This window comes from Hippocampus bargibanti, linkage group LG03 (assembly GCF_051943395.1).
Source record: "Hippocampus bargibanti isolate YZ-2025 linkage group LG03, ASM5194339v1, whole genome shotgun sequence".
In the NCBI taxonomy this organism is placed as follows: domain Eukaryota; kingdom Metazoa; phylum Chordata; class Actinopteri; order Syngnathiformes; family Syngnathidae; genus Hippocampus; species Hippocampus bargibanti.
This window is the reverse complement of record NC_142736.1, coordinates 13,926,709-13,943,267: the sequence shown is the minus strand read 5'-3', so window position 1 is coordinate 13,943,267 and position 16,559 is coordinate 13,926,709. Positions and strand designations below refer to the sequence as shown.

Genomic DNA, 16,559 nt, shown 5'->3' with positions numbered 1-16,559 from the left:
TGACTGTCACCGGGATTTTTAAATTACCAATGGAGCACAGTGAATTAGTTTGCACAGTGGTGTAAGACGGCATCATCGTGTCGTAGACGCAAAATACAGTAAAGTCTCGTTATATCGATATTCAAGGGAGTCCGAAAAAATATCGATATAACCGGGACTATCGATATATCCGACCCTGTTTGCATGTAATTTTCTCCGTGCGTGCATAGAAATAGTATCGATATAACCGGGACTATCGATATATCCGATATCGATATAACGAGACTTTACTGTATTTACTGTGTGTGATCAAATACTGCATTTTCCAATTTGTTCCAACTTGCGGACAAATTAATCTTGTTGCCGCCATTGGAACCAAATACCCCCACCCCTTTTTTAGTGATTGAAAATAAATTGTTTCTTTGAAATTACACAGGAATTTTCATTTATTTTAATCGGACAAATTTCCCATTTTGCCTCCTCGAACCAATGGTTTAATATTAGCACAGTCGATCTAATTGAAGCAAATCCAAGAGGGAGTTTCTCATGAACTGATCTTCTCTGAATAAGAGCCTTTCAAATATGTCAGTCCTCCAATTCTGGCAACATCATGAATAATCTTTCATGTTCCAGCAGCTTCAAACACCAGTGAGGCTTTAAGTCGTTGTCTCTCTCAGCACTGGTTTCCCAGGCAACAAGAATATGATAATGTTGCCTTTGACATGACAGAGGGAATCATCTTGCTAACAAACACAGACAACAGGCACAGAGAAGGCTGGGAAAGAGGATGAGGAGGAGGACGAGGAGGAGGAGAGATGAGGGGGTTGAATTAATGGACTCATTTTCACACAGAGGGGGAAGAAGCAGCAGAAGCTCCTCACCATCCTCCATCTTGCTCGATTGCCTCAAATGCATTCCGCCTGGCAGGCACACGCTCTCCTTCCCGGGGGAATTGGCAGCCTCCAATGGAGGGCTAAGTAACAGTCAGCAGCCAGTAGGACTGCAGGGGACACATTTGCGGTGGTGGCCGACCCTCTTTCGAAGAGTCACGCTGACGACAAAGTGAAGAGTACAGGCGGAGTGGAGGACATGTGTTTGCAATCAGCTCCAAAGACCTAATCATCCAGCCATGTGAAATCTCACAAGGGCTGGCTTGATTTGCGCACCATCATCTTTCCATTACTCTTGAAAAGACAGCGTAAAGCTCTTGGAGAGATCGAAAACAGTCATGTTCGCCGGCACATACTCACAATTCAAGGTCCCGTGTCAAACGCGGTCGCACATTTGGCGCACTGCAGCCAGCCAGGAAGCTCATGATGGGCGACACTGCAGCGTAATTATAGATGATTTCAAGTGGCTCACCAAACCCAATTGATCCTCCTTTCCCTGATTGATAGGTAGAGGGCCCATTTCTGTTGATTGCCACCTCTTTGTTGTTATTCACTTACGCCATCCTCTCTTCTATGGAGTGGACTTCTGAGGATGGAAGCGGACGAAGACTGATGGCTCCCGGAGGGTTTTTCAACCTTAATGACAACGGTAGTACTAGCAGCATGTTCATATTTGTGATAGGGAGAGGAATGTCGCCACAATCTATTTGATCGATCGGAGCGAAATTAGGCAGTGGCTCTTATGTGCCTCTCATGATAAATTGAGATCACCGTGCTTATGCTGTCATTCCGAAAATAAATGCTAAGAGAAACTCAACAGGGGGAATATTACTGAGGCATGTTTGTCAAGTCAAAAGGCAGTTTCAAACAAAATAAAAAGGACATTCAAGAGAAATGAGGGAAGTGGTAAGAATAAAGGAAGTCTGGTTAGACAGAAATACGCATGGTCGCGTGCCAAAGATAATCGGGACAGTCTGTATTTTATTTGACCATTTAAAACAGTTATGAGGTGTTTTAATTGTATTTTTGTGTGACACTTGTTTATCAAAATTACCAAAAATCAAAAATTACAGTAAATTGAGCAGATTCCAAAACAAAAGCCGAACCCTGGAAGTTGGAAGTTAAATAAAACTGCACTTGTCTTTTGTTATTAGACTCTTTCCTGTCAACACTTTTTTTGCTACTCACTGAACACACGAAGGATTGTCTGCTAAGATAATGACCATTTCCGCTGCACGCTGTGTTTGTACTGGTCTGGTTTCCATTTTGACTCAATTAGAAAGAGAGAAACCGTTTTGGTGGCAGTTGTTACAGAACATTTGTTGCCAAATCGCACTTTATGGTTACACATAACGGTCGAGGCGACACAACCACATTGGCAGAGCTTGTGGCAAACATGACATTGTATTCATCGTCCTTCAGATCGTAATAGGCTAGTGGTAATCCAGACTAATCTTGTTACGAATCAGTTACAGTTCTCGTCAAATAAGAAAACAGCAGCCGGGAAGGAAGTCCTTTACATATTCAAGAGACTAAAGCTTGACAAATCACTGTGTTCAGACGCTCAGGCCTTCTGACAGAGAAGGCCTTGAAGGCAAACTATCATCTGAACTATCTTGTGGGGTGTTGAAACACTGAGCAGGAGACACCCTTGGGAGGGGCCCATGTGGACACACATTAGATCCTAATGTCGAGCTCAGAGGAGTCTCTTTATCGCGGACTGTGTTACAAGACCTGTGGGTGTTTCTATTTGTTTAAAACGTGTGGATGTGACCGGCTCACACTCTGTTAAACAAATGTATGTATGAATGGCTCTTGACTGGATCTTTTTTTGTTTGCATGCATGCATGCGTGTGTGTGTGTGTGTGTTTGTGTGTGTGTGTGTGTGTGTGAGTAAAACGCCCGACCACGCGTCATTATAGGTCGCACCTCATTCAGCGAGGTCAAAAGGGTTGCGAACCAAATCAATCTCTTGGCAGTACCGCTTTAAAAATAGATGTTAGTTGTAAGCTACTTGTAATGTCAAATCCATTTTGAATTGAACACGGGTTTCCACTGATGAGAATAAGCCGCCAAAAACATCAAATTTTCCCATTTATGTTGGCTAGCTATTGAGGGCTAACAGATCCTCATAAGAAGAGAAAAAGAAGCCACATACGTGTCCTAAATTGCCTTGAGGGACAACCGCATTCAAATGTACATGTGCTTCTCCTCCCAGATGGGGCCCAGCCCGAGACCTCTCGTCTAGTCAAAGCCATTCTCGTGAGAATGGGTGAATTGTGTGGCGATCTGCAGCTCCACGTCGTATTGCAAAGAAAATCAGGCAATCACAGCTGATGTTTGGAAATCTGATTTACAGTGTGCACATTTCAACTTTGGCTCACATCAATGAATTTTGAGGTAAAGTCACTTGAACATCTCTCTGAGGTGGAACGTGAGGGGCTAAAGATGAATATTTTTGACACTGTTGCCATAATGGCCTGATCTCAGCAAGTTCAATGAGAGTGTGAACGTGAGTGAGAATGTTTGCTTCCTGCGACTGACTGCTGACCAATCCAGAGTCTAGTCTGCCTTTCAACCCGAGTTAAGGATTAGTCTGGTATGGAGAATGGATTGCTGCTCCATGTACCAAAATAGTTGCGATGCATTCATATTTAAGACCACATATACTGAGCTGAATTGAACACAGCAAAGGCGCTTTACATTTTGTGTATTGGATTCTTCTGAATAGTGCAAAGAACTGTTGTTCAATTGTCCCATAGGCGTGTAAATCATTATCAAAATGCATAAAAAAACATTGACTAACATTTAACACAGTAATCTCTGAAAACAATATTGCCCAAAATAAGACCACTGTAGAAACATATTGCGGCCAGTGAATAAATTATGCAAAATGTGAATAGATTTAGAAATCATAAACCAAGACAATTACAGCTCTAGAATAGTGTCTTATAGTGTCCCGAGTAACATTTGCGGCAAATCACCAGATAGAAACTCAATTCTCACTCAAGAGTCACTCAACGTTAGGTTGGGGTATGAATAATTCTGCTCATGCTGTCACTCTATCATCAGTGAACCAAAGAGGGACAATTTCCTTCCCTAAATATTTCCTTTGTATGCCCGTCCCTTTGTGGCATATTATGAGACGGATGTGCCAAAAGAGGTCTCCAGTTCGTATTGTTCCGTTGCCTGACTGCCTGCCAGCACCTCTTCCAAAGAGCTCCAAATCCTAGACCCCACCCCCCCGCCCCCAGCCTGCCTGCAGGGTTGGGGGATGGGATACCCGGTGCTCTTAGTTCAATCAGCCTCTCAGTGAACACACAAAAGGCTCCGCTCCAGGAAATTACAACAGGCGACTTGTAAAAGCCCGCCTCAAGAATAAATATGGTGTATTGGACAGAATCAAAACATGGTGGCAACTTGGATAATTTCCCAAAGTGCCTCGTGCATGTTGACCTGCTTTATTCATCCATGATGGATTAAGTTGAATCAAAATAAGAATAGCGGGGCAGCACATTTGCTATGACGTGAAGGTAAAACATTCAGCTAGGTAAAAAGAATAAAAACATCCAACTCAAGGGGACATCTATTGGCCTGGACGTGCAATAACATTACAGTTACATCGTCAAGCTATGATGTGGTATAAAATTTGTAAATGTTTAGGGTCATTCGATTATTCCATAGTAGTCAATGTCCTCCACTTTACTCTGTATTAAGTCGACACAAAGTGGCCCATATTATCCTTTGTGCGTAAAAAAACAACAGCACATGATCTTACGCTATGCGCCGAGAAAAGACCCAGTGAGAAAGCATGTGCTTAATTGTTCCGCTGAGCAGCACAGAGGCCTTGTTTATGTGAACTTGGATGTCTGCTCTCATCCAAAGGAATGCCCCTGATGCGGGGGACAGAAGAAAAGGCCACCCACAGGGCAAGGAGCTGTCATCGTTCATTCACTGGGGGTTGAATTTAGGAAAGTCTTAAACAGTCTCTGCAGCGGCGGAAAAAAAAAATCACTGGGAGAAACTTCACAAAGGACTCTTGGAGGGAGATTACCGGGAGGGCCCGTGTTATGCGTTTGGGTGTTGAATGCTGTGGAGCAAGGAGTTGTAGCTAATCTGCAACTCCAACAAGAGTAAATGGGAAATAATCAACAGTGAATTACAATGCCAGAAACGCATCAAACCAGAACGGGCGTGTGTTTGTGTGTCAGTTGGTGATTCACTCCCTATGATGAAATACTGTATGCCCTGAAGAAAAGGCTTAGTTGGGAGTGCCACTCAACACGCTGGGGAGGAAACCGCAACGCAAGAGGAGATAAAATGTTGAAACCCTACCGTGCAGTAGCAGACGAGGACACCACCCCCCACCCAAAAAAAAACAGTCATTACGATTTTTGTATAAGAAAATAAAGAATGAGGAAAAGGTTTCTTTAGCCATCATCTGTACTTCTTTGAAGGAAGTATGAAGTAAAGATGACGGCTGAAGAAACATTTTTATCGATGGACCACTCTTGTACGACGAGAGCCTACACAAAAGAATATAAAGATGTAACAGAGGCTCTCAAAAGGCCAGTGCAGGAAAAACGCACATTAAAACTGAATGACTAGAGTTTGAGTCCATTGAGATCGACTTCATATGGATCAGAAGGAAACGTCAACAAGTTGGGAAAATGCTTTCATACAATCGTTCCAGACCACTGCAAAGGCTGTGTATCTACCCCGGTCAAGGATGACACTTTGTACTGATGTCACGTTTATTGTGAAACACTTGGAACACCGTGAAAACTAAAGGACATAAAAACGACATCATTACAATAAGTTCGACAAGACATACAGTAAATAAGAAAATTAAGAACGTACCGTGTACACCTTATTAACCGAAAGTAATAGTCTGTCAAAGTAAACTTTGACAGACTTTAGACTGTTGTTCTCTCTCTCGCAGTTACTCTGCTTTTGTCTCTCTCTAGCATTAGTCTCGTTCCGTCTGTCTCGCCTTACTCTCGTTTATCGAAACACATGACACAAAAAAAAACAGTGTTGACAAAACATTATAAATAAAGTACCAAAGACGATTTTAAGAAAAACACGCATATAAAGGTTTGCACAGAAACGTTAAACACTTACAGAACAAGACCAAATAAATTATATTTTTGTTATCATGGCAACCAATGACAAGATACCCGCCAGTTCTACAGGCTGTTTATTTCTCTCTTCAAACGACTTGCCATTCACAAGAAACGTATTTCTGGGAGAAGCCGCAAAACTGTTGTGCCCATGTAAAATGAGCCAAATCTTCTAGGGTCCGTGCCAAACAGCATATTTTGTCGTCATGCTTGACTTTTGCTCAGTATTTCTGTGGTGGCTCGAAGTCATATCAGTAACAAGCAAGAAACAATACATTTGACTTTTGTCCAAGAGGGAGCCTCAATTGCGTGTGGACGGGCCATAACCAGACAACCGCGGCTGCCTGGCATCCCCTCCTCATGCTGGAAGGGAGCAACTCAAGCAAGTCAGCCAACGCGGTGTTGTGGGTCACATGCAACACGAACAACGTAGATCCTACCAACTCCTTGTGACAAGACTTATGCAGGCAGACTGGACGATTGCGAGTTTCTGTCATGTCAACACACCAGTCCGTTCGTCTATCTGGTTTGACCAGACTTTGGAAAGCTTTGTTTAAAACAACTCACAGAATCAGCCATATATTTTTAGCTACCATCCACTTAACAGAAATCACTTGAATATCTGCTATATACACTCCCAATTCTCTTCATCAAGATATGCTTTTATTGGCTTAACCTCAAAATATCAAGGTGCAATAAATAAATAAACCGGTGACTGGCCAGTGTAAGTCAATTTAGAATACATTATTGAAACTACTTGAATTATTTATATTCCGTTTCAAGACCCCATTAATAGTAAAACAACTTGCCAAAATGCTAGATGATACTGATGACAATATACTTCACATATACACAAAAGAAAGACAACGTGGACCAGTTGAACCTGGTCTTGATGATATAGTGTGTCATGTTGACAGCGTTTAGATGATTTGACTAATTTGCAAGTATCAGTGACACGCGGCGAGGTTCATGACTGGTGAGGCACGACTCCTCTCGGATAGTCGGATAGAAAAACATGAACCCAAATGGGAAGATTAGCTTTACATGTATTTGAAAGAAGATAAAAATGTAACTTCACATTATTTGTTTTCAACGCTATGTTTCAATCAATTCCACACTGGACAGCAAAGTGATGACAAGAAAACAACAGAATACCCAAGATCAAATTCATCGCTCTTGTTTGGCAAATCTCTGAACTCATTCACAAATGTATTCAGGAATTGAAAATACGACGAAGAGCACCATTCCCAAATTTGTTCGGGTTTTGTTTTTTCATGCTTGGGTGCAGATAAAGCAATGGCCATGGCCTCTGGAAAAGTTTTTTCTTTTCCACAAGGGGCAACATTTCCCTTTTTTCCATGTTGCTGCTTTGTTCCAGCTTCAGCTGTTGTTAAAGCGCGATATAAACCAGTATGTATGTATTGCATTGTATTTTGGACAGTCACCCTCATTTCAAGCTCATATAACTCCACACCTATATAATTTAGGAAATAACTCTTTTTTTTCGAATGAAAGAAGAGTGTCAAATGTTTTTTACGCTGAATTGAATGCTGATGCTGTCCTAAAACTCAATATTCTGTGGGTCCTGGAAGTCGAGTGACAATGACAAAAACCCTGGCACTGGAGTGGACACATTTTTGCACGTCTGGCAGTGAATGAGTAAAAAAAAAACATACCTACTTGTATGATAGTGTAACATGTCTGATGCTGCTCCCCCCAAAAAACAAGCTGTATCGCGTCAGCATTACATCGATAAAGGCACTTACTATGTCACACTCATTTGCAGAACAAGCTGAGGAGCACCCCAATAACGTTTTTAAAACGCACACCCACATACAGATACAACTGGTGAAATATACATAATGTGAGACAATATCATTGCGATCAGTGGGGCAGAGAGGTACAAAACACAACAAAATACCTCTGTGTAAGCTCTCAGTCGTACAGGAGTGGTCCATCGATGAAAAGGTTTCTTCAGCCATCATCTGTACTTCTTTGAAGGTGTCGGTAGAAGCGATTTTAATAAAACAGCTAAATCATTCATTAAACCGATATGGTGTGGTGACGTTCAATTTGGATCGTTCGTACAACAGCCTGCTTAGGCAAAATAGGATTAGTAATACTGATGAGGTGATACCGGTGGATGTGGGGCAATCAGGCCAGTCGTTAGTCATAACAATAGGAACAATCAGTGGAGCTGCAGGGAGTAGTCATCTGCTCCCCCCAACCTGAGAGCAGGGACCTATCATAGCAGAGTCCGGCACCGCCATGTCTGGACTGTAGGGATATATATAGTGCCTAAACTACCAGTAAGATTTTAGTTTGCTGACGAAGTTTCTTGGATAAGAAGCGAAACGTCCGACACCTTCAAAGAAGTACAGATGACGGCTGAAGAAACCTTTTCATCGAAACAACAAAATACCATTTATCAGCCATGACCAAGACCAAAAAAGGAAAATCTAGCTTGGAGAATTGGTAGCAAGAAAGTTGGAAAATCTTGTGAGTTGACTGAATTGTTTACAGGCGTTGAACCGTCAACCAAGATAGCATTTAGTAGACGACACAATCTGTAGTCACCAGACTGCCATGCAATGTGCAAAGTTTATTTTCTTCTGTTGGAGAAGTGTTCCTCCCCTCCCCTTTCCAATTCATAGCAACTCCAGTGTCATCCCCCCCCCCCCACATACAACCAAAGGTGACATTTCACGTCAGATCAGAATGGAGCATGAAGTGAATATTTGGCATCGACACATCCAAGCATTCCGTTTTGTTCTTCTGTATGCGGTGTTGCATTACAATCGCAATAGTCACACTGCCAACTACTGGCCTGGAAGGAAAACTACATTATGAGTGGGCATCGGTCGATTTGCAAAAAGATGTTGCAAATGCACAAAATGTTCATCGAAAATTAGCCAACAGAGATGTAAACAAACTCTTGGTGCAAGTTGCCCCACCTAAAACTAAAAGGCTCTTCCATCTACCAAATATCTTCAGAATGGGAAATGATTCTGTTCAAAAACAAGGAGCAAATTGAGTTCAGTGTTCTTTTGATATCATATACAAATGGATTAACATGTCATGTAGGATGCTCATACTTTGATACTGTAGGTCAGAGGTCCAAGTCAAGGCCTGAGGACCAGTCCCAGCCCGCCACATCATTTCACGTGGCCGGCAAAAGCACATAATGTGTGCCAACTGTTGATAAAATCTGCACCAAAATTGTCGTGTGTGAAACTTTGCAATAATTTAGTCATCACTGAAATAATAATTGAACAATCTCCTACAGTTGATTTGACTCATTTAAAAATGGTAATCCAGGAATTGGTTGTGTAGCAGTAAAATTTATAAACACTGATTTGGTGTCACGGTCATAAAAGCCCTCCGAGGTAAGACATAACCCCATGTGGCCCGCAACAAAAATTAGTTTGACACCCATGCTTAAGGTTTTGCACAATAGGTAACGCAGCGGAGAAGCCAAATATTGTTGTATTAGTTCATGTTTTCCTTTACCAAATTAGATGTTTATACATGGTCATGTACCGACTACTCGTGTATAGATTTAAAAAGCGAAAACACATATTGCACAGATTTAAAACAGATGTGGTTTATGTACAATTCCGACAATTAAAAATCCATATGAGGAAATAAGAAAAAGATGACGACAGTTGTGACAGATGTGCCCAGGGCGATCAAAGTGTATGATAAACCTGCCGCGAGGCTGCGTTTCGACTGAACATGTCACAAAATATTCACAAGTTGGATTTAGGTGGGACGTGTTGGCACACGTATGACAACGAGAGAAAATACCATTGAATGATTACAGGTTGAAGAATAAAGTAAGCGCATGAGTCTGAGTTTTTCTCACAGTGTGGTTTATTCTCTTTGGAACGAAAGCGATCCTAGCTGTGAAGATTGATTCCACTGTGGCTGAAGTGAACAACAAAATGATCCAAACTGCCTTTCACACAATGCGAGCTTTTATACCATGGATGGGCAAACAAAGGGGCGTGATTAAGGTCTGCCGTACATTACCGCACTGTGGGAAAGAAATGTAAGCCGTTTGGATTGTGCTCGGATGACCTTGGCTCTTTCGCCAAAGCCCTCCGCATAATCACCCCTACTGTGCTCAAGTAATTGTCTCTCTGTCTGAAATAAATGAGTCGTCTGTGTTTGTACTTCCCAAACTATTGTCGGTCTAAACGTGGCCTAAGGTGTTTGGAGGGTAATGACAGGCTGCATATGGAGGAGGTAGCTCCGCCCTTCTGGAACCACCGGTAGTTGCTCTACTGCAACTCCTTAAGACATGATTGCTAAAGATACTTTGTAAATCCCCTCGGGGGCCATAGCGGGGTACAAAAGTATCAGGGGAAAAATGTTCAGCCTTTCTGGGATTCAATTAAGCATACAGTTACATTCATACTAATAAGCTTCCTTTACAGAAAGTGAAGAAACAGGACGTAAAAAAAACAAGTAGTGCTTATATTTTTGACTGGCTCAATCATGTCCTCTATATATATATTTACTATGCTTAGAATATCTTGTTTTCTATCCTTTCACCCCTCCACCACATCCCCCTTTCAAATTGCTGCCGTGGACTGAAAATTTCCCCATTGTGGGACGAATAAAGGTTTTCTGATTCTATTCACAGTGACAAATGCTTAGAACCAGCGAATTACCATTTGCGCCCACAAGCATTATTTTGGTACAGTCCACAATTTGGGAGCAATTTCTGGGCTGGCTTTGCAGGGAGCTCTGACCACTAAATTTTGAAGGCGATAACCCAGTCTTGTGACGGCTTACGAGCACAAAAAAAGAAGCAAATTCATGTCTTTGCGTTGTTTTGAGCATACACGGGACGACCATCTATGCATTGGGATGATGAATCTTTTCGATGAGCACTCACGCTGCCCTCCCAACGGCAGATATTCAATATTTCTCAGCTTTTCATTTATATTTCAAAGATTCTTTTCAGTTGAGATTGTAAATTTGGAAAGAACACCTAGACACCAATTTTTTTTAAGCGCTATCTGAAATTCCCTTTTCTTCATTTTCTGTAAAGGAGTCACACACAAACCATTTTTAGCGTATGTATTTTGAATAGAATATGCAATGTTCCCACCACGTTTTCATGTATGAAAATAAAAAGTATTTGGAAGGATTATGATCTTTACCCGCCATTCAGACACACTGCTATGACTTTGAATACAACTTGAGGTGAGACAAACTAGTGGATTGTAGCCCACCAGTCAAGTTCTTCCTCTGTCCGCTCGTCGAGACGTCACTGAGCGCCCGACGCGACCAGCCCCTTCTTGGCACCCTGGTGGTAGTGACTCTCCAACTTCCCTGTAAGAGAAAAGGAGGTGAAAGGGAAGGGCGGGAGGAAGGGGAGAGGAAGAGATGAATCAAAACACCATCAAAGGGACAGGGTGACCTTTCTGAGAGCTCAAGGCCCACTGATTAGAGGCGGCTTTGGGTAGACATGGTAGACAGCGGAGCACCGAGAAGAGTAAGAGAGAGCTAAAAGGCCAACGAGACTCTTTAATCCATGGCTGAAAGAGATTAGAATACAGCCTTTGTTGGCGGCAAAATAAAACGTCCTTCAATCTGGTTATAAAGATGTCCAGTACATCCAGTGGTAACATGCACCGGAAACAGAAAGAAAGATGTTCCTATCACAAATTGAAAAACACCCTCCCTGAGCGAGAGAAATTTAAATGCATAAATAAAGAAAAAGACATTGATAAACTAATCCACCGGTTGAACCTTGGAATACTTCCAAGCTTTATAGCATCTTAAATTGAACTCATATCAAGATCTTCTTTACAGGGGGAAAAACGATAGATATCATGCCATAGTGTGACTGACAACTAACATTGGTAATTATCAGGGATTAAAAATTAAAAACTTGATATGCTATTAAATGCCACGCTTCAACAAAGAACAAAATGATATGTCAATAAAGCAGATGGTTTCCCACCAAGGCTCCGGTAAGGCTGTTTTATCTGCTACTCTTGGCTACAGCTTTTTAATAGAGTGTTTTTGTGTTAGACTACTGAGAAAAACAACACACACGTATAATTCTCAGACGATTGCATTTAAGTAAATGAATCGAAACCAGACTTGCTTGTAAATGCATGAAAATGCTTTCGTCTAACCGTGTTTGCATTTAAATGTTGGATTAGCGCACGCCAGGTGTTTGACTGGAAATTAGTGATTCACATTCTGTACTTCTATTGATCAATTGTCAATCTTTTGATGCATGTGGAATGACAGGAAAACATAGTCAGCAAACGTGCATTTACAGCTTCAAGCCATGAATAAATTTATCCATAGTCTTGTTCCATCTGACCAATTAAATGAACAACCATGACAATATGCACAAATGAAACGGTCCTGAGTCCATACTCACGATGAATATTCATCAACTATTTGCGGGTGCAGTTGGTTTGCGAGTTGCTGGATATGCGGAAGCCCGTGATTTTAGCGTGAGTTTATACATAATTGTATAGGATTTTAGCGTGATTTCATACATAATTGTACAGGAATTTTATACATAATTGTATAGGAATGAATACAAGGGGTCCGGGGGGGGGGGGGAGATAAGCACCAGGAGTTGAGTTCATTGAGCGTAGGGAACGTGAGCCATAAATACAGCCATCTCTGCAGTGCGCCCCAGTCTTCTTTGTTGTTCGTTTGGCAACGTCCACATTCGTTCATCCTCTCCTCTTTCATCTAGAACTGCTTCATGTAATAAAGTGTTTGTCTTGTACTCATATAGTACATGGGGAAATATTGCACAACTGTCCATGTTTTTACGTTCAGAATCAGAAATCCTTTAATCGTCCCACAATTTGCACGAATGAAACTGTCTTGAGTTCTTGTTGTGTTTATTATTTTGCTTTGTGTTGACTATTATATGAAGCACTTTGTTTCAGCTGCAGCTGTTGTCAAAATGCTATATGAATTAGGATGTATTGTATTGTATTGTATTGTATTGTATTGTACTGTATGTCTGTATATACACTCGCATTAGTGGCATGAGTATGTGTTACTTCCGGGTTGAGTGAACGCTGGCACGAATGGCTGCCGCTGCTCACCTGTTCCTATCCCGTGACTGTAAATTGTCCTTGAGAGTTTTGAAATGCGCGTAGAAATAAAGTGTAATATTATTATTATCTTTATTAAGTTCATGGAGTTGCTTGTTCTGTAGCAACAGGGGGACACAAGCCAGTGTCTTCTTGTGCCGGTCCCAAGCCCGGATAAATACAGATGGTTGTGTCAGGAAGGGCATCCGACGTAAAAGCTTGGCCAAAACAAACATGCGAATCAAACCTCTGAAGATGGAAGACACTGATACGCTGAGGCAAACCCATGAAGGGAAAAGCCGAAAGGAAAAGAAGATTATTATTAAATGTCTATTAACTCATTCACTTCCAGATGATATGCAAAAATGTGTCCACTCCAGTGCCAGGGGGATTTGTCATTTTCACTCACACTGTAGGACCCGCAGAATATTGAGTTTTAGGACTACATAAACATTAAATTCAGCGTAAGAAACCTTAGGCTTTCTTTTTTCACCAGAAAAAAAAGAGTTAATTCCTAAATTATATGGGTCTAGAGTTATCTGAGCTTGAAATAAGTTGGCTGTACAAAATACAACATAATACATACACATTGATTTATATCGCACTTTAACAACAGGTGAAGTTGTAACAAAGCGCTATCATGGGCAAAAGGTAAATGCTGCCCGCACGAGGATTGAAAAAAAAAACACCGGCAGAGGTCTGACCAGCGCTTTATTAGCACCCCCACAAGAAGAACTAAAAACCCAAACAAATTCGGTTATGGTGCTCTACGTCAGTGTTTTTCAACCTTTTTCAAGCCAAGGCACACCCACAGCTGAAAATGTGGGGAAAAAGTATTAACTGTTAATGTATGCTTTTTTTCCACATTTTTTTATTATATTATTTATAATTAACAATATACCAGCCACAGCATACACAAAACACAATGTGCAACACAATATGACAGGTCATAACATATTGTTAATAACAATTAAATAAAAAAATATATATATAACAATATGTTATATTGGTAATAGAAGCTTTTTTAAACGTTGAAGAATGATGTTATATTATAACATAGGATTTAATCTTTCATATTTATATTTAGTGTGAAACCTGGGCCTGTTTGGACGAACAGAGAGCTGATATCCTGGATGGATGAAAGACACACACGAAGCTCTTCCTCCACAGCTCTCAGTCTTTCTCTGTCTTTTGTTTTTACTGCAGTCAGGCTTGAAAAGCTCACCTCACACAGATATGTTGTGGAAAATGGGAGCAATGTCAAAATAGCTTTGTGAGCCAGCATGGAGAACTCCTTGGCAGCTGCCAACCAAAAACTGTCCCATTTCATGCAAAGGTAGATCAGCAAAGGTTAGCTTGAGGCCACGATCTTGTCTCAGTTCAGTTAGTTCCTCCTGCTCCTGTAAATACATGTTTATTCCAACAGCTGATGCTGAGCTGAATGGGTCCCTAACCCAGCCAAGGTGCTCCGTGGACGCTGAAGAGAAATAAAATGTCATCTTCTCCTCAAGAGTTTTCAGACGTTTCACTATTAACTCACACAGTGCAGTAGTATTGACATCTTGCCATTTATTGGTGAGTGAGAACATTTCAAGATTGCTTTTCACCACAGACCAAGCACAATAGAGTCGGTGTCGCGGTATCTCCGGTAAAAGTAAATCCAAATGAAACATAGCTTTCATTGTATTGCCTCGCGCCAAAAACTTTGCTCGACGTCACTGTCTTTGCTTTTTTTTTTACCTCCATCCATACTAGGGCCTTCATTTGGGTCCGGGTTTTGTCCAGGGTCCACGTCTGAGTCAGAATTTTTCCTCTTCAAAAACCTCTCCATCACTTTCACCGTCGTCCCGCTAGCCACAATCTGCACTTGCCGAGCTATCCATGCGTCACTAATTCGCTTGTCTCAAAGCGAATTAGTGACGCACAACTACCCACTGTTGCCACCTGCTGGTATGGAAGAATTCTACAAGAGTACTCTGCCAGGCGCTAGACTGCACAGACACACAAATCGGATAATTTCCCGCGGCACACCTGACAATATCTCGCGGCACAGTGGTGTGCCGCGGCACACTGGTTGAAAAACACTGCTCTACGTCACACTTTTAAATTACTGAATAAATTTGGGAATGGCAGCAAATGAGTTAATAGGGAGTGGACCAATGTATGTAGAAATTTTAATTTTAAGATTGAAATGAGCTTTTCAGGTTTGTAATCAGATTAATTTTGTTGAATTTGTCACAATCCGAAGGCGACAGTGGCAGCTGACGAGTCGGAACGTTGATAATTGGGGAGGATCGCTAAACAGGTGACAGAGACGTTGGTGCTGGCAGGTAATTTATTAACAAAAGGCGCGGGTCCGAGATAACGCGGACCCGGAAAAAACTAGTTGAACAAAAAGTGACAAACAGAGCGAAGCTAGTGGGTGAGCGGGGGGCAATTCGCCCAACCTCACTAGCTCGGGGAAGAAATAAAAAGGCACAGGATGGTGCAAAACAGCATACGATAGCGAGCGTACAAACCGACGCGATCGTGGCTTAATAAATACCGCGGGCGAAGCAACACTCGTACCGATAGCACTTCAAGGCACGGACGAGGCGCGAGGCATAGTATCTTCCGACGCTGGGTGAGTGCCAGCGTCGGGTTTAAATGTCCAAATGTCAGTGATGAGGGAATTGACAGAAGCTGGCGGATGTCGGGAGCGGAGGCCCCGCCCAGCTGTCAACTCGCTCGTAACAGAATTATGGTGTCTCACAAAGTAAAATGGTGTGTTTGACGGGCATTTTTCTGCAGCTTTGTTGTTTTCAGTAAAATGGTTTCCTTCTACCCAAAAATTATAGCAGGACATTTGCAGTCAAGTGGGCACACAGGGTGGTTTACACACATACTGCACTTGGGGAGCAATATGCTATTTTCCCTGTAATTATCTGAATAAGGAATATCATTTAAAAAAAAACAATGTGGAAAAAAAACTTGTGGGGATTGGGCTAGTTTCATAAAATGTCCTAAAACGATGGCCATGTCCTCATTCTAAAAAAATGATTGTAAAATACACAAAAGGGTCTTGTGAAGCTGCTATTCAGCGAATTGGGGGAAAAAGACAAACAACATGCCAACAATGGATTGAGCCATGACAGTAAATGATTTCTAACAGCAGTAAGCAATACATAATGGAAAGGTGATACCTAAATGCAATACATTAGTGGGACTGTCTACATGTGGGGTAATCATTCTGCCTATGTCAAGAATGAACAGACCAGGATATCATCACCAAGCATATTTTAAGTGCACCTGCTTAAACTGTTTAGCACTTTGCCATTTCAACACTATAAAACAGTAGCCTTACATTATTTTGACAATTTGCGATGGTTATAAAATGTTACTGTCACTTTGAGAACATTTGTCGGGAGCAACATATAGCGGATCTAATGAGGTTTCTCCTAAAAAGTATGCGCACTATTGAACAGCAAATAGCCAGTGCTTCT

The 16,559-nt window shown here is 41.6% G+C and overlaps 1 protein-coding gene across 2 annotated transcripts in view; it reads right to left on the bottom strand.

Moving 5' to 3' along the window:
• Positions 1-8,591: 8,591 nt before the first annotated feature.
• trip4 (thyroid hormone receptor interactor 4) overlaps positions 8,592-16,559 on the bottom strand; it is a 77,687-nt gene continuing 69,719 nt past the window's right edge. Inside the window, exon 12 of one of the 2 annotated variants that reach the window (XM_088992079.1) lies at positions 8,592-11,335. In XM_088992079.1, coding sequence (XP_088848205.1) covers positions 11,271-11,335 — 65 coding nt within the window. In that variant the 3' untranslated portion in view covers positions 8,592-11,270. The remainder of the gene's footprint in view (positions 11,336-16,559) is intronic. The other variant, XM_088992078.1, reaches the window with a different exon arrangement.